This window comes from Bos indicus, chromosome 6 (genome assembly GCF_029378745.1).
Source record: "Bos indicus isolate NIAB-ARS_2022 breed Sahiwal x Tharparkar chromosome 6, NIAB-ARS_B.indTharparkar_mat_pri_1.0, whole genome shotgun sequence".
Classification (NCBI taxonomy): domain Eukaryota; kingdom Metazoa; phylum Chordata; class Mammalia; order Artiodactyla; family Bovidae; genus Bos; species Bos indicus.
Genome location: NC_091765.1, coordinates 115,987,151 through 116,003,089, shown reverse-complemented (window position 1 = coordinate 116,003,089; position 15,939 = coordinate 115,987,151). Strand labels below are relative to the sequence as shown.

The 15,939-nt window shown below is 56.4% G+C and overlaps 1 protein-coding gene across 5 annotated transcripts in view; it reads left to right on the top strand.

The window, feature by feature from the left end:
* Positions 1 to 15,939, top strand: part of RGS12 (regulator of G protein signaling 12) — a 115,466-nt gene that overhangs the window by 26,636 nt on the left and 72,891 nt on the right. For all 5 annotated transcript variants that reach the window (XM_070791890.1, XM_070791891.1, XM_070791889.1 and 2 more), the window contains exon 3: positions 14,776 to 14,892. In XM_070791890.1, coding sequence (XP_070647991.1) covers positions 14,776 to 14,892 — 117 coding nt within the window. The remainder of the gene's footprint in view (positions 1 to 14,775; positions 14,893 to 15,939) is intronic.

Here is a 15,939-nt window from a genome sequence, read left to right as displayed (position 1 = left end):
GAGCCTGGAGGCAGGGTCGGGGAGGCGAGCGTGGTTCCTGACTTGGTCAGTTACTGATGGACGCCGGCACTTGCGTGGCCCGCTTCCTCCCGCCCGGCCCGGGCGCCTCTGGAGGCCTCATGGCACCTCCCTTGGGTTCACTGGGGCTCTGGGTGGGGCCCAGGCGGGCGTCGGGTGGGACAGGCGGCAGTGGAGGGGCAGTGAGCTCCCGGTCGGGGTGAGGCCCTCCTCCCCGCTTCCCATCCTTTCCTACTGCGGTGGGTGCCATGGGGGCAGGTTCTGGACGCTCAGCCTGCTCCCTTCAGGACAGGGAGCTTCCCCGCAGCGTTTCCTCCACGAAGGAGGTGCTGCTACGAGAAGCAGCAGCTGAAGCCACCGCAGACAGCTCGGGGAGGCTTGGACTGTGCGCGTGATCCCTTCAGTTCAGTTCCGTTCAGTTGCTCAGTCCTGCCCGACTCTTTGCAACCCCATGGACTATAGCCCGCCATGCTCCTCTGTCCATGAGATTTCCTAGGCAAGGATACTGGAGTGGGCTACTGTTTCCTCCTCCAGGGGTCTTCCCAACCCAGGGATCAAACCTGCCAGAGTTGGCAGGAGGGTTCTGTACCATCTGAGCCAGACCGGGCCCAGCAGGTGCTGGCAGGAGGGCGGGATGCGGGGCCCCGGTGCTGGCGGGAGGGCGGGACGCGGGGCCCGCAGGTGCTGGAGGGAGGGCGAGACGTGGGGCGCGGCCGGAACAAGGGGGCTGGCTCGCCGCTCAGCTGGTTTGAGAGGAATTCTTCTCAGAGGACCTTTGTGGTTTGAAGTGCCTCTTCTGCGTTTGTTCACACCTTTGTTCCCAGAAGCTGAAAATCCCGGGAAGGTGCTGGTGGGTCGGGTGGGGTCAGAGTAGAGGAGGGGGTCAAGACCTGACCCCTTCCCAGGTCTGACATGAAACACTTGAAAGAAAGCTTCCAGACAGAGGGTTTGGAAGTCCCTCAGGGTTTTCCCTCCCTCGACGCCCGGGTGGCCCTGTGCTGTGTCTGAGTGCAGACCCTGCCTTTATAAACACGGCTGTGATCACAGGGCCTGAGCACATCGCCACAGTGGCCGGGCTCGGGGGTTCTGCCCTCGAGGGCCCCTCCCCCAGCTCCAGGGTCTGAGCTGCCTGGCTGGGGCCGCCTTCCCACCCACTCCAGCTGGGCCACCTGCGGCATGGACGGGTGGACGGCAGCTTTCGCCTGGGCGTCCCCGTTGGGCCGGGGAGGGGCTGGGGAGGAGAGGCCCTGGAAAGTGGCCGAAGCGTTACCTGAAGTATGGGCGTCGGCCCTCTCTCTGAGTGCGTCCCCCACGAGGGGTTCCTCTCCACTGCCGCTGTGCCGGGGAGCCGTCACTGACAGGAGCGTAGGGTGGATGGCAGTTGCCTCACGTCTGTCTGCTTGGTGGGAAGTGCCCGTCAGCCCCGTCCAGCTCCACGCGGTCTCAGCTCCTCGGGGACAGAGGTCTGACCTCAGGGACCCTGAGACGGTGGTGCTGTGCTCGTCCAGGCAGGTGACTGGTCCTGCAGGGGCTAAGGACTTGTCTGAGGCCAGCCGTCAGGATGAAGCAGGTTCATGATTCAAACCTTGGGCTTCTTTCTATTTTTCAAAAGACTGTCTTTTGGAGCCGTTTTAGGTTTATAATGAAACTGAGGGGAAGGCACGGCGTTTCCTCTGTCCTCAAAGGTGCACAGCCTCCCCGCCGTCCCGTTCCCCCCCAGGGGGACCTGGTCACCATCAGCAGACCTGGACCCCACAGTTTCTCCTAGGGTCACTCTGTGGTGTGTGTTCTGTGGGCTTGCACAAGTGTATGAGGACGTGTCTTCACCACTGTGGGTCATGCAGAGTGGTTTCCACTGCCTTGAATCCCCTCCGTGCTCTGCCTGCCCCTCCCTCCCTCTGTCAGCTCCGGCCATTACTCAGGCTTTCTGCGGTCTGCACTGTCCCGCTCTTGGAGAATGCCAGCTTAGCACCGGCACGTAGCTTTTTCAGAGTGGCTTCTCTCACTCGGTGACGTGCCTTTAAGCAGAAGCCTTGTCTTTCTGGCATGCCAGCTCATTTTCCCGTGGCACCAACAATATTCCATTGTCTGGAGGCATCACAGTTTGTTTATCTGTTCCCCTCCTGAAGGACACTGTGGTTGCTTCCAGGTTCTGGCAGCTCTGAATAAAGCTGATCTAGACACCTGTGTGCAGGTTTCTGTGTGGGTGTAAGTTTTTGAGTCCTGTGGGTCAGCTCCAAGGGAGTGAGGTTGCTGAATTGCAGGCTCAGGGTGTGTTCTGCTTTGTAAGAAAGTACCTTCCAAAGTGGCTGCACCTCTGCCAGCAAGGAAGAAGGTTTCTGTCGCTTCAGTTCTGGCCCTGATTGCGTGTCGGAGTTGAGCGTTTTTGCCCTTCTGACACTTGTGTAGTGGTGTCTCGTTGTTCTAACTTGCATCTCCCTGATGACATGTGATGTTGAATGTCTTTTCCTGTACTTACTTGCCATCTGGGTATCTTTGGTGAGGTGTCTGTTAAGATCTTTGGCGCATTTTTTATCAGATTGTTTGGCCACACTGCACGGCACATCTCTCTCGACCAGGGATCAGACCCAGGCCCTCTGCACTGGAAGCGTGGAGTCTAAACCGCTGGGCTGCCAGGGGAGCCCTGAGTCTTGGATTGTTTGTTTTCTTACCGTTGAGTTTTAAGGGCTGTTTGTTTGTGTTGGATAACGGTCCTTCATTACATGTGTCTTTGCAAATATTTACTCCCGTTCTCCGAGTTGTCTTCATTCTCTTGATACCCTGTTTCACAGAGTAAAAGTTCTTTATTTTGATGAAGTCCAGCAGCTTGTCAATTCTTTCTTTGACGGATCGTGTCTTTGGTGCTGTGCCAGACACATCACTGAACCCACGGTCACCTAGGTTTTCTCCTGTGCTATCTTCTAGGGGTTTTGGGATTGTTTGTTTTACACCGACGTCTGTGATCCACTTGGAGTTAATTTTCTGAGGGTGTGAGGTCTGTGTCTAGATTCAGTTTTTGGCTGTGGACGCCTTGTTCCAGCATCCTTTGTAGAAAAGACTATCGTTGTTCTCTTGTATTATCTTGGACCCTTTGTCAGGGACAGTGGTCTGCACTTAGGAGGGTCTTGGACTTCTTTTTAATGTTCTTTCACCTTGAACAAAAATGTAGTGAAAAGGAAGGTGTTGGCTATTGCTGCTTACACTGTAACAAAAGAACGAAGCCCTTGGCGTGGAAGGGATGTCTCCAGAGCTGGGGAGTGGCGACGAAGCGCTCACTGTTTGCAGTCTGCTTTATCTCCTTATTTGACCTGAATGGGGATGCTGTGAGCTCATCATCCTACTGATAAGGAGAGTAGGGTTTATGTACATCCAGCGACTTACCAATAGTCAGGTGGCATTCATCTTGCGATGTGACGGACACACAATTTATCTAAGTAGTAATAAATTGTAGTTAGTAGTACAGTAATAAATAAGTAGTAATAGATTGTACGTTACTGCAGCTCCAGTCTCTGGAAGTGTGTCCATTGCTCTTTGCTAAGTGGGTTCTCCTCATTTTAGCACAGCCTAACCCCACAGCCCCGGCTGGAGTGGCAAAAGCTTCCAGGGTCCTAAGCTGGGGCTCCTGGTGTCCCTCCTGGCCTGGCCTGAGCTGGCGTGAGGCTTGTCTGCATCAGCAGAGGACAGGCCAGGAAGGGATGGAGGCCGGAAGTGCCAGAAATGCCAAGAGGAAGAGGCATTAGGCGTGGGAGAGGGAGATGCCAGATAGGGCAGCAGGCCGGGTGGGTGGTGTCCGGAATTGCTGTCAGCTCGTCTCCACGGAGACTGTGGCTTCAGTGCCTTACTCTGTGCAGAATCAGGCTGCGTCCTCAGGGTCCGGCCAGGAGACAGAAAACACGCCTGCGATTTGAACAGAGAGAAGTTCTCAGGAAGAACCAGACGAGAGTTGGCTCACCGCCAGGGGAGCGCGAATGGAACCCTGCGGAGGAAGCAGCGGAGGGGGCAAGGGCAGAGACTCAAAGCCCAGGGGGCGGGCCTGTGGGGCGGCAGGCTGGGGGGCGGCACTGGCTGCTGGGGAGCAGGCTGCCCTGGGCAATGGCCCTGGGAGAATGTGGCCACGTTGGCACCGCGGGAACCAGCACGGCCCTGCAGGCAGAGTGCTGTCCGCACGACCCAGCTCCAGCGTCCGACGCAGGCGAAGAAGGTGCTGAGTGCTCAGTGCTGAGAGGGAGAGCCAGGGACGCCGGCCCCGCCCCGCCTCTGTGCCCGCTGCTGCCCTCCCCCCAACTCCGTCCCCACACAGAGTCCTTGTGTTTGCTGATGTTCATGAAGTGGCTTTTCCGAGCAAATTTGGTCCAGGGCCTTCTTCGTTGTATGTGTCCTCGAGGCCTCGGCGTGTTTCACGTAGATGTGAGCGGCTGACCGCGCAGAGGTTCTCCCGCGTGCCTGGAGCTGGTCAGTCTCGGTCTTCGCAAAGGGGCCCGGTGCGCGTGGAGCCTCCGTCACTCCGCCGGGCACCTGTCAGCTGCCTCGGCCTTCGCTCCTGACAGGCGGGCTCTGCTCTGCTAGCACAGCCCTGGGAGGGCACAGCTCTCCAGGGCCCCGAGGAGCTCTGCATGCCCCAGGGGACTTCTCACCAGCTTCTTTTCAGCCACCTCTGCCGATTGTGCCCCTGAACGGGTAGCCTGTGACCAGTGAGGGCAAGCAGGCCTGACCCCAGGCTAGGAGGGGCCCCCGAGGGGTGCGCGCTCTGTCTCTCTCTCCCCTCCACCCTTGGGTGCTCATGATTGCCTCCATGTCATGCTCAACAGCTCTTTGTGTTAAATGTTCCCGTTGGAACTCCTGGCACACAGCCTTTCTATTCTGTCTGCACGAAGGAAGCCAGCTGTTAGCAGGACTCTTATCACTGCCTTTGGTCAGCAGTCGGTCCCCAAGTCCTGTCACCTCTGTGTCCAGACGGCCCTCTCTTCATTATGCTGCTTTACCCGGGCTTTGTTGCTGTCTCCTCGTCCTGTGTACGCTGGCTCAGTCCACATCTCAGCTTTCTGAGACCCTTTCTGCTGTGAAGCCTGCAGGGAAAGCGTTTTCTGACTCTTGCCCGTGCAGGCGGACACCTCTCAGGCGTCCTGAGGCCAGTGTCTGAGGTCAGCTGCCCCAGAGAGGCTCGGGTAATGCAGGAGGGGAGGCTTTCAAGGGTGAGTCATTTCGAAACTGGCAGCAGTGGTCGTCACCAAAATACGATTGAATAAAACGTGCTTGTTGACAATGGAGTGAAGACTGATGTATTTTCACACGGTAGGCTACATGCGCTCATTTACAAGTGATGGATCTCAGTCTGTTACACAGGACTTCACGTGGCGTGGCCTGAACCTGTGGGGCTGTGCTCTCCGCTGGTCGGCCTGGGTGGGCTGCCCAGGGCCGGCGTGGAGGCTCCCCCTTCATTAGGAGCCGTGTTCCCAGTGGTGTTGTTTCCATGGTCTCACGTGTGCCTGTGCTTGAACTTGAGGTTGAAGACAGCTGCTCCGCAGGGGTGAGACAGCGGCTGTCCACATTCCAGCCTGCAGGAGGACGGAGTAGGGGGCAGGAGGGGTCTGCGGGAGTGGGGGGTGGGGGGTCTGCGGGAGGGGGGGTGCGGGAGGGGGGTCTGCGGGAGTGGGGAGCAGGAGGGGAGGTCTGTGGGAGTGGGGGGCGGGGGTCTGCGGGAGTGGGGGGCGGGGGGTCTGCGGGAGTGGGGGGCGGGGGGTCTGCAGGAGTGGGGGGTGGGGGGTCTGTGGGAGTGGGGGGCGGGAGGGGGGTCTGCGGGAGTGGGGGGCGGGGGGTCTGCAGGAGTTGGGGGTGGGGGGGGTGGAGGCCAGGCAGAAGCTGCGGGGACCCTCTTGGTGCTCCTCATGGGCCCGGCCTCGTCACGTGGCTGCCCCTGCTGCAGGGGAGGCGGGTGTGCAGCCAGGTGGGAGGTGGGTGGGCGGAGCGCCACCGTGGGGACAGCCCTCACGGTGCAGGGAGCGGGAAAGCCGGGCACGTGCATGTTTAACATGGTCCCGCTTTTGTGTAAAGCATTTCAATACCCCCCAAGTAAACGTATGCATTTCAAAGCGCACACATATTTATGTGTAAAACATAGAAGAAACGGAAGGGAGACACTTAGTCCTGGTCACCCAGGGCAGCAGGGGAAAACTGGTAGGGTCCTGGACGCTGGAATTTTATTTTTTTGTTGTTTCGATTTTGTATTGTGGGAATTTGAACATGTTTTACTTAACTAAAAAGAACACATTTGAAGAAAAAACTTAAAATTATTTTAGTAATTATTTATTTATTAAGAGCAGAGTGAGGATTGGTGCTGGAAGCAGTATCGGTACTTCTGTGGCTTTGCTAAGGACAGGCTCATGCGTCCTCCCGTGAGGACAGTATGGGATTCAACAGACTGACCTCTCTTCTAGTACAATGAGAGGAAGTTTTAAAATAGACTGTAAAAAAAATCAAAGTCTAGAGTACACTGAAAAGGCTGGGCGAGGCCCCTGAGATTTAACTGCCTCTAAAAAGAGCGGCTTTGATCTCCCCTCCTTGTAAACAGTGCCCTTGCTCAGCGTCGCCTGGCTCTCTAAGAGTCAGTGGTGGAACGATGGGGAGACTCAGCTGGTCTGGGAGATAACAGGGCCCGCCCCGCCCTGCCCCGCCTGCCGGCCGGTGGAGGTACCCTGCTCCGGGAAGGACGCAGGGACAGGATGTGGGGATGCGGGCACTCAGGAACGGGATGCAGGGACTCCGGGACGGGATGTGGGGATGGCATGCCGCGGGGACGGGACGCGGGGACATGGTGGAGGGGGATGGGACGTCGGGCCCCTCGGCTTTCTGCGCTCGCTCATCCCGCACGAGGCGGTCCTTCCGACCTCGTGCACCCTGTGCTCCCCACTCCGGCGGGGAGAAGTGCTCGGCCCCTCCTGGACCCGGCGGGGCAGGGCTGCCAGAGGAGTTGGACGCAGTGTGGAGCACAGAGACGGGAGGACACCCAGGTGGAGCAGACAGGCAGCAAGGGAGCCCGCACGTAGCAGGGCCGCCGCCTCCTGTTCTTTGGCTTTAGACAGTTGCCAGGAAAAGGGAGGGTGTTCCCAGCTAAGTGGCCACCACGCTCCTGCCAGAATCAGAAGGGTTTGAAGTGCTTGAATCCCGTATTGATTAGTTTTGCTGTTTCTTAAGCTTTAAAAAGCCTCTTGATGAAAGAGGAGAGTGGAAAAGTTGGCTTAAAACTCAACATTCAGAAAACGAAGATCATGGCATCTGGTCCCATCACTTCATGGCAAATAGATGGGGAAACAGTGGAAACAGTAGCAGACTGTATTTTTCTGGGCTCCCAAATCACTGCAGATGGTGATTACAGCCATGAAATGAAAAGATGCTTACTCCTTGGAAGGAAAGTTATGACCAACCTAGACAGCATATTAAAAAGCAGAGACATTACTTTGCCAACAAAGGTCCGTCTAGTCAAGGCTATGGTTTTTTCTGTGGTCATGTATGGATGTGAGAGTTGGACTGTGAAGAAAGCTGAGCGCCGAAGAATTGATGCTTTTGAACTGTGGTGTTGGAGAAGACTCTTGAGAGTCCCTTGGACTGCAAAGAGATCCAACCAGTCCATTCTGAAGGAGGCCAGTCCTGGGTATTCACTGGAAGGGCCGATGCTAAAGCTGAAACTCCAATACTTTGGCCACCTCATGGGAAGAGTTGACTCATTGGAAAAGACTCTGATGCTGGGAGGGATTGGGGGCAGGAGGAGAAGGGGATGACAGAGGATGAGATGGCTGGATGGCATCACCGACTCGATGCACATGAGTTTGAGTGAACTCTGGGAGTTGGTGATGGACAGGGAGGCCTGGCGTGCTGCGATTCATGGGGTCGTGAAGAGTTGGACACAACTGAGCGACTGAACTGAACTGAAGCTTTAAGTGGCTTTATAACACAGTGTCTGTAACTTGTTCTCTGATACTGCTATCACTTCAGAGAGTTAGCCTTATTATCTTCACCTGCAGTTCATCATGTTAGCTATAAAATTACCCATTGTGTGAGTATTCCACTACCACGCGTGCACACACCCACACACACACACTCACACACACACACACACTCACTCACACACACACACTCACACACACACACACTCACACACACACTCACACACCCACACACACACACTCACACACACACTCACACACTCACCCACACACACACACCCCACACACACACACAGTCACCCACATACACACCCACACACACACACTCACCCACACACACACACTCACTCACACACACTCACACACTCACACACACACACACTCACACACTCACCCATACACACACACACACACACACTCACACACACACTCACACACTCACACACACACACACTCACCCACACACACACCCACACACAGCCATTAACAGAATGACAGACGATGCTTTGGTGAACATTCTTGCACACGTCTCCAGGTGTGCATATGAAGGCAATTCTCAGGGTCTGTCCAGAGAATGGAAGGCTGCTTTGTGGCTCTGCAGCAGGGCCGAGTGGGAAGCCTTTGGTCTCTGTGTTCCTTCGTGTCGACAGTAGACGGGTCTCTGGGGCCGGCGCAGATGGAATCACTGACGGACAGTCCTGCCCGTGTTGTGTCCCGGTGCCCAGTCCTTGCCCTGGAGCGGCGAGAACCGTATCCAGCGTCACCCTGCACGCCCCCAGTCGGGTCCAGGAGCTCAGCAAGGCCTCAGCACGCAGAAGCGCGCTGTTTTCCCGACAGCCCTGCGCCTGCTCCTCTCAGAGCTCAGACTGCCCGCACACTTGCGACACTTGCCTTCGTGAGGCTCCTCCACGTTCTGCCAACCTGTTCGGGTACAGTGGCATCTCGCTGTGGTTTCTCTTTGTGTTCCCTCGATCACAAAGATGATTTCCTCTTTTTCGAGGGGCCTGCTGAAAACGGCCCATGTTGCTGTTGGGCTGTCTTCTCTGATTGGTAGGAGTTACAGATTCTGGCTGTTACCCTCCGCCAATTACGTACAGTCCCTGAGTGCTCTCCCAGCGTTCCACATGCCGTGTCACCAACAGAAGTTCCTGACTTTGATGTTCTCCAGCTTCTCAGCCTTTCTCTCGCACTTTTGATTTAACACATTGACTACTATCCTGAGCTCTGAAAGATTTTCTCCTTTTTCCCCCTAACATTTTATGGAGGGGGTGACAAGTTAATTCTTCCCTCTGTGTGGACAGCTGGCTGGAGCACTGAATCCATGCTCTCAGGGGCCCACTGGTGCCCTGTGCCGTGGGCCACGTGTCCACGTACGTGTGGGCCTCGGTTCTCTGACCTCCGCTGTCAGTACCTCAACCACACTTTACTTTCAGAGCTGTAGCTTTGTATCTAACGTGCCTTATCTGATCTTGGTGTTGCTTGAGCCTTACTCTTCTATATAGATTTCATAATCTGCTAATAAATCCTCCAAAAAAAAATTGCTATTGATTGTTTTATTGGGACAGCATATCCAGGATGAAATATCCTGTATCCTGTCCTATCCATGAAAGTGGTATCTCTCGTCATTTAGATTTTCTTTATTTTCTTTCAGTAAAGTCTTGTACTTACCTTCATAAACATTGTTGACTATATTTATTGTTAGATTATTTGACCAGACTTATTTCTAGATACCTTGTATGCTTTGCTACTGTTATTAATGGCACATACGGAGAAGTCGCGCCTGTCGTCATGTGATATTTAAAAGTGCAGCGCATTTGCTGCTTTCTGCGTGCAGCTGCCTTGCCAGGGTTACTTCTGTGCCTGCTTGCGAGTACTTGTCATCATGAATGGGTGTTGAATTTTAGTCTTTCTTTTTTGGTTCTTTTGCACTCATTGAGACAATCAAATGGGCTTCCTCATTTAAAATGCTAACATGGTATATTATAGTGATAGTTTAAATACTGAGCGCAGCGTGCGTTCCTGAGATAAGCCTAGCTTGGGCTTGTCTTTATCACCGCGGGCTCTGGCTGCTGGTGCTCCTGTAGGATTCCGCGTCTGCGCTTTAGAGTGAGACCGTCTTGTAGTTTTTCCTCCTCTCGTTGTTTAGTTTTGGTGTCAAGTTTATTCTAACCTCACAAAGTCATAAAACCAATGGTGGCATTTTTCCCCCTTTCTTTTTTCCCGCCCCCCCCCTTCTTTTTTCCCGCCCCCCCCCCTTTCTTTTTGGCGTATTGAATCTTTTACTTAAAAACCTCTGTTAGAGGTGAAACTGTTCTGTCTGTTCTACATAGCTACACAAGCCTTCTCTGAGTCAGCATTTTCTGCCTTTAATAAACTTTTCCATTTTTCATGTTTTAGGGTTGTTACTGTGAGTGGCAGGTGGTTGGATGTTTGCCCCAATGCAGTTTGATGTTCCGAGACTCAGGAGTAAGATTGGAATAAATGAGATCGCTGCCGTGTGTGGTCTTGGCTCCGTGGCGTTGCCCTGTGCTGTCTGAGTCTTTTTCCTCGGCTTCTCCTACCCGCCTGGTCTCTGTCTCTCCTCGGCTTCCCCTTCCCGCCTGGTCTCTGTCTCTCCTCGACTTCCCCTTCCGCCTGGTCTCTGTCTCTCCTCGGCTTCCCCTTCCGCCTGGTCTCTGTCTCTCCTCGGCTTCCCCTTCCGCCTGGTCTCTGTCTTTCCTCGGCTTCCCCTTCCGCCTGGTCTCTGTTTTGTTTCCAGGCTGTTGTTGGCTTCCTTGCTTTCTTCATCGCCTCCTTTATCAGCTGGAAGTTCTGCCCACGCTGTGTTTCTGTCTTTTAAACAAGTGTCTCTTGTCACTCTTGATGACTGCCTGTCTCTTAGACATTATTGAATAAACAAAGCATATTCCTTAATTTTCTGTCTTGATTTGACTGTCGTTTTGTATACATTCTAGCTATTGCTTCTTGACCCGCAAGCAGGTTTCTCAGGAGACAGGTGAGAGGGTCAGGTATTCCCATCTCTAAGAATTTTCTACAGGTAGACCCTGGTGCTGGGAAAGGTTGAAGGCGAAAGGAGAGGCGGTGGCAGGAGAATGAGATGGAGAGGTTAGATGGCATCACCAACTCAATGGACATGAGTTTGAGCAAAGTCCTTGAGAGAGTGTAGGACAGGGGAGCCTGGTGTGTTGCAGTCCACGGGGTCGCAAAGAGTTGGACACGACTGAGCGACTGAACAACAAGAAACACACTTGCTCTTTTCTTTCTTGAGCAGGAGACCCAGTCTCGGCTTCTTTCTTGAGAAGGTGATTTGCAGTGAAGAGGGGCCCTTCCTCAGCTCTCACGCCACCCGAGTCACCTCTGCGTGCTTGTCCAGGGCCATGTTGCAAGTGGAATTCTTTTGGTTCTAAAGTTGATTGGATATTGGGCTTAGACTTCTTCTGACGGCCGAATTTGTAGGAGCCCCATTCAGCTCTCGTCCCTCAGCCCCGGGGCCGCCTCCTGTGCCGGGCTCGGGGACGGGGTCTGCCCCCTCCCCCCGGGTCAGCTGGCTCGCTGCCGGCTCTGGCTGCAGCGGCTGGGGGCCTGCAGTGCTCCCCCGCTGCCCGTGTCCAGCGTGCGGTTCCTCGCCTCCCCGGGCCTCTCTGCCTGACATCAGCCGTCGCCCGTGGCCCCTGAGGGCCTGAGTCTGAGGCCAGGGTCCTGCCGCACCCACCCCATGTCTGCCCGCAGGCTCAGACAGCTCCTCTTCCTGTGCTGACCCGGCCTCCTGGCACCGTGCATCCCTTTTGCCCGCTCGTTTCTCTGCTGCCTGGCTGGCGGTTTTTTACAGGGATGCTCTGTGAGGCAGTCAGGGTGGCTTTGCTTTCTGACTGGACACTGCCTGATTCAGCAAGAGAGGTACGTCAGCTGGAAATCTCGCTCCTCGGGGTCTCCTGGGGAGCCTTCAGCGGACCTGGCCTCTGCTGGAAGCTAGACGGCCCCGTGCGCTGGGGTTTGTTCCCCAAGTGCTCCCAGAGCGCCCACCGCGTGCCCAGCGCTGTTGAGCAGGGACCTGGCCCTACCCCCCCGGGGCTGCTGGCCTTGTGTCTCCACCCTTCAGTTGGGCGTTCCTGGCTCTGACCATCAAGACGAGAGGTGGGTTTGGCCCCCGCGGTCCCGAGCGGGCCCTTCTCTGCCTGTGGTTTCTCATCTGCAGCCCGAGGAGGCCGGACGAGCCAGCTCACTGCGTGGGCTACGGGAGGCCCCTCCGCGGGTGGCGGGTGGGCGGCGGCCAGGTTCTGCCTTCACCCCACCGGCTGGCTCCCTCTTCTGGGCCCCATCTAGGGGGATCGTGCTGAGGTCGCCAAACCTCAGCTGAGGCCGGGGTGGCCCTCGGCCTGTTGCAGGAAGGAGGACCCTTTCCAGGGCCTGAAACTGGGCTCTGTCTAACAATCGGAAATGAATTGTTGGAAGAGACACATCTGCTGACAAAGCAAGAGACTTTATTGGGAAAGGGCGCCCGGGTGGAGAGCAGGAGGGGAAGGGAGCCCAGGAGGACCGCTCTGCCGCGCGGCTCGCAGCCTCGGGTTTTTGGTGATGGGATTAGTTTCCGGCGGTCTTTGGCCAGTGATTCTAAATCAGCCTCCCCTGGTGGCGCACGCATCACTCAGCCAAGATGGACGCTAGCAAGAGGGGTTCTGGGAAGTGGACGGACGCGCCGTGTCTCCTGTAGGCCTTTCCCGAGCTCTTCTTATTGGTGGTGGCTTATCACTTCCGTACTCCTTGCCAGGAGGTCCTGTCATAAAACAACTCGTGCGAATGGTTACCGTGGGGCCTGGCCAGGGTGGGCGGTTCCAGTCAGTGTGCCTCCCCCAACAGCGTGTCTGCAGGTGTTCCCAAAGGGAGCACGGAGAGCAGAGGCCCTGCAGCCCCCGCTGGGGAGGTGGGCCTGCTGGGGGCCTGTGGTTCCAGGACCGCCTCCCCCAGGGGGGCTTGCTTATGGAAAACAAGGCTGAAGGAAGTTCTTGAAAGGGTGTGCCATACTGGGGGGTGGTGCCCAGGGGTGGGGGGCGGCATGGGTCTGCAAAGGGGTCGCTGGATTCCAATACATCTCACACACAGACTCAGCTCGGGGCATATTTTTTGAAAATATTAGACAAATATTGCTCAAGAGTATGTCAGTAACTTGCTGGCAAGGCCCAGCAGTGAGGTGGAGTGCTGCTGGGGGTGGGAGAGGAAGGTGGCAGGGGAGGGGACACCTTTGGGACAAAGAGAAGAGCCCGTGAGAGCCCGTTAGTGTCACAGAGCCCCGCTGGGCCAGCCCGGGTGCCTGTGCCCTGGAGCAGAAGCGCAGTTGGGAGCACAGGCTCACCCCTGGTTGGTGGGTGGCGGAGGGTCTTGGAGACCAGGCCCCCGAGCACACTTGGGCCTCCGGGAGGCAGCATGGTGGGTCCCAGGCCCGTCTGGGGACAAGGAGGTCTTCTGGGCAACTTGGCTCCTTAGAGGCCAAGCCCCGCCCCGCGCAGCCTCACTTCTTCACGGCTCCGCGGCTGCTCTTTTTCAGGGTGACAGTCCCGGACCCTTGCGGGTCTGGCTCTGGCTCGGCACCCTCACGGCCCGCTTCCCTGTCCCCCGCTGCCCTGAGGCCCATGCCCAGGAGTTCCGTGGGCATCGCATTGCCCAGGGACCTTGGCGGGCAGGCTGGCAGCACAGTCCCGCCTGGGGTGGAGGCGCAGAGATGAGGATGCGCTTGCGGGGATGTGTCCGCGCCCGGGCTCTTGCTGGGACACGGGGGCTGAGGAGTGTGTGGTGACGCATTACTGCGCCAGGGACCCCTTTGCTGCTGGTGACGATGAGTCCGAGGAGTCCCAGTCGTCTCTGCGTCCCCTCTCCCTGAGTCAGCTCCGTCCTCTCTCTGCCTCTGTCTCCCTCCCTCCTCTCCCGTTTGTTCCGGATTTCCTCTCGCTCCAGCTCACACTCTCCGCTCCGGGTCGCTTTTCTGAACCTTCACTACTCAGTGTCTGCAGCACGGCCTTGCTTGGACCTCTGTCCCCGGCGGAGGTGTGTTCAGCAGGGCACGGGTGCGTCTGCAAGGCTGACGATGCAGAAACTCAGCGCAGAGGCTTCAAGGAAGTGCTGTGCGTTTTGTCTTTGCTCAGGATGCCTGGGGTCCCTCCGCAGGTGCGGAGCGGAGAACCCGAGGTCTTGACATGTTTAGAAACTTGCAGCTCCTTCTGTGCCTGAAGCTGGTCACTTAGGGTTTCACGTGCCCAGGAAATCGGAGATTTTCAGCTGTGACGCTTTTTATTTTTAAAATGTGACGGCTTATTTGCTGAACCACATTTGGGGAGATGTCTGGCATAACGGCAGTGAATTAATTCTGGTCATTTCCCAGAGAAAGGATGAGATGTGTTAATGGTTGGTTGTTTCATCCACGGGGCTGGTTTGGTCTTCAGACACCAGCTGAACGTCCCGAGACTCTTTAATTCCCTAAAACGCTTATAAAATTATGTGAAAGCACAAACTTTCTGAAAACCAGCCTGTGTTACTAACGACTCCTCCGCCCGCTCGAGCTTCCCTGACACGCGCTTGTGCTGTTCCCGTGCCTGTGCGCGTGGGCTGAGGCTGGGGTCGCCTCTGGACGCGTAGCTGGAGGTGGCCCAGTGAGCACTCGGGCCCTGGGTGACCCTTTCCCACTTTGTGCTTTCGGCTGTGGGGACCACGCACCGTGAGATTGACCTGGAGGCCTCCCCTCCTCTCGTCTCTCCAGGCGGCGCCCCGGTCGGGCAGAACGAGCGTCTTCTCCCAAGCAGGTAACGGGTCTTTGTCTTTGTTCCAGGGCTCCAAGTTCGGCCGGGGCATTGGACTCGTGACCCCGGCTCCGCGCGCCTCCAGCCGAAGGTCCTTCGGGAGGTCCCGGAGGCTGAGCATCACCCGCTCCCTCGATGATCTTGAGGTAAGGTGACTTGAGTGTTTCTCTCTTTATTCTCCAGGTTTTCAGAAATGATACATCTGAGTCTCCATTGACTCCCACCCTTGCCTTGCCCCCTCCCTCTCCCGTAACCTTGGTCTTCAAGGCGAGCGAACGTGCACTCCCAGCCCCTCCCCCCCCCCCCCCCCACCCCGGCCTTCCCTCTGCCTCTCGGCAGAGTCGTGATAACGCCTGTGTCCTCAGCCTGCCGGGCACGGTGTTCTGGACACACGGACCCTATGGGGTCTGTCGTGACCCGTTACTCAGCCAAGCTTGGGTCCGTTTGCGCGGTGCACAGGAAGGCTCGTCCACTGACTCAGGTTGTGGGGAGGACCGAGCAGCCTTTCTTGTGGCCCCAGAGGAGGGGAGCGAGCAGCTCATGCTCAGAAGGCCCGGACTCCGGCTGGGCTTCAGGGGAGGGGCTCACAGGGCACTTGATCAGCTCACGGGCAGCTCTCCGGTTGGTTGGTGGTGAGGTAACAAGGTGATGTTACGGGAATCTCAGCCATCTGCCTTCTGCTTCCAGCTGGCCTGGGGTCAAGGTGCTGGGCGGGGGGCAGCGTGCAGTTCACTTCCTCCTGGCGAGGGTTTCAGTATCTGCGAAACAGTTTGCGGACATGGCTCAGGATATTATCTGCAGCCCTGAGGAGAAGCTAAAGGTCCTTGACTTTGTTTTTGGCTAAACTGTTACTATTTTGTTCTGCTTGACGGTTCTCTTTCATTTTCGCGCTTTCTCACTTCTCTGGTTGAATCTGCTGTTTGGGACTAGGGGAAAGCCAGGAGGCGAAAGCTTGTCGACAAACAGGAGGTGGGGGTGCGCGAGGGTGTGTCCCAGGAAGGCCTCAAGGGGTCCTGCTCCATTCCGTGCCCCCTTCTAAAGATGTGGTTCTGCGCCACAGGTCCTGACGGTTTCACCTTGTATCGCTCTTCTCTCTGATCTGTAACGCTGGAAAAGAATAGACTTCACTCCTCGAGCAGTTCTCGGTTTACAGAGAAGTTTAGCAGGAAGTACTGAGAGTTCCGTGTGTGTGC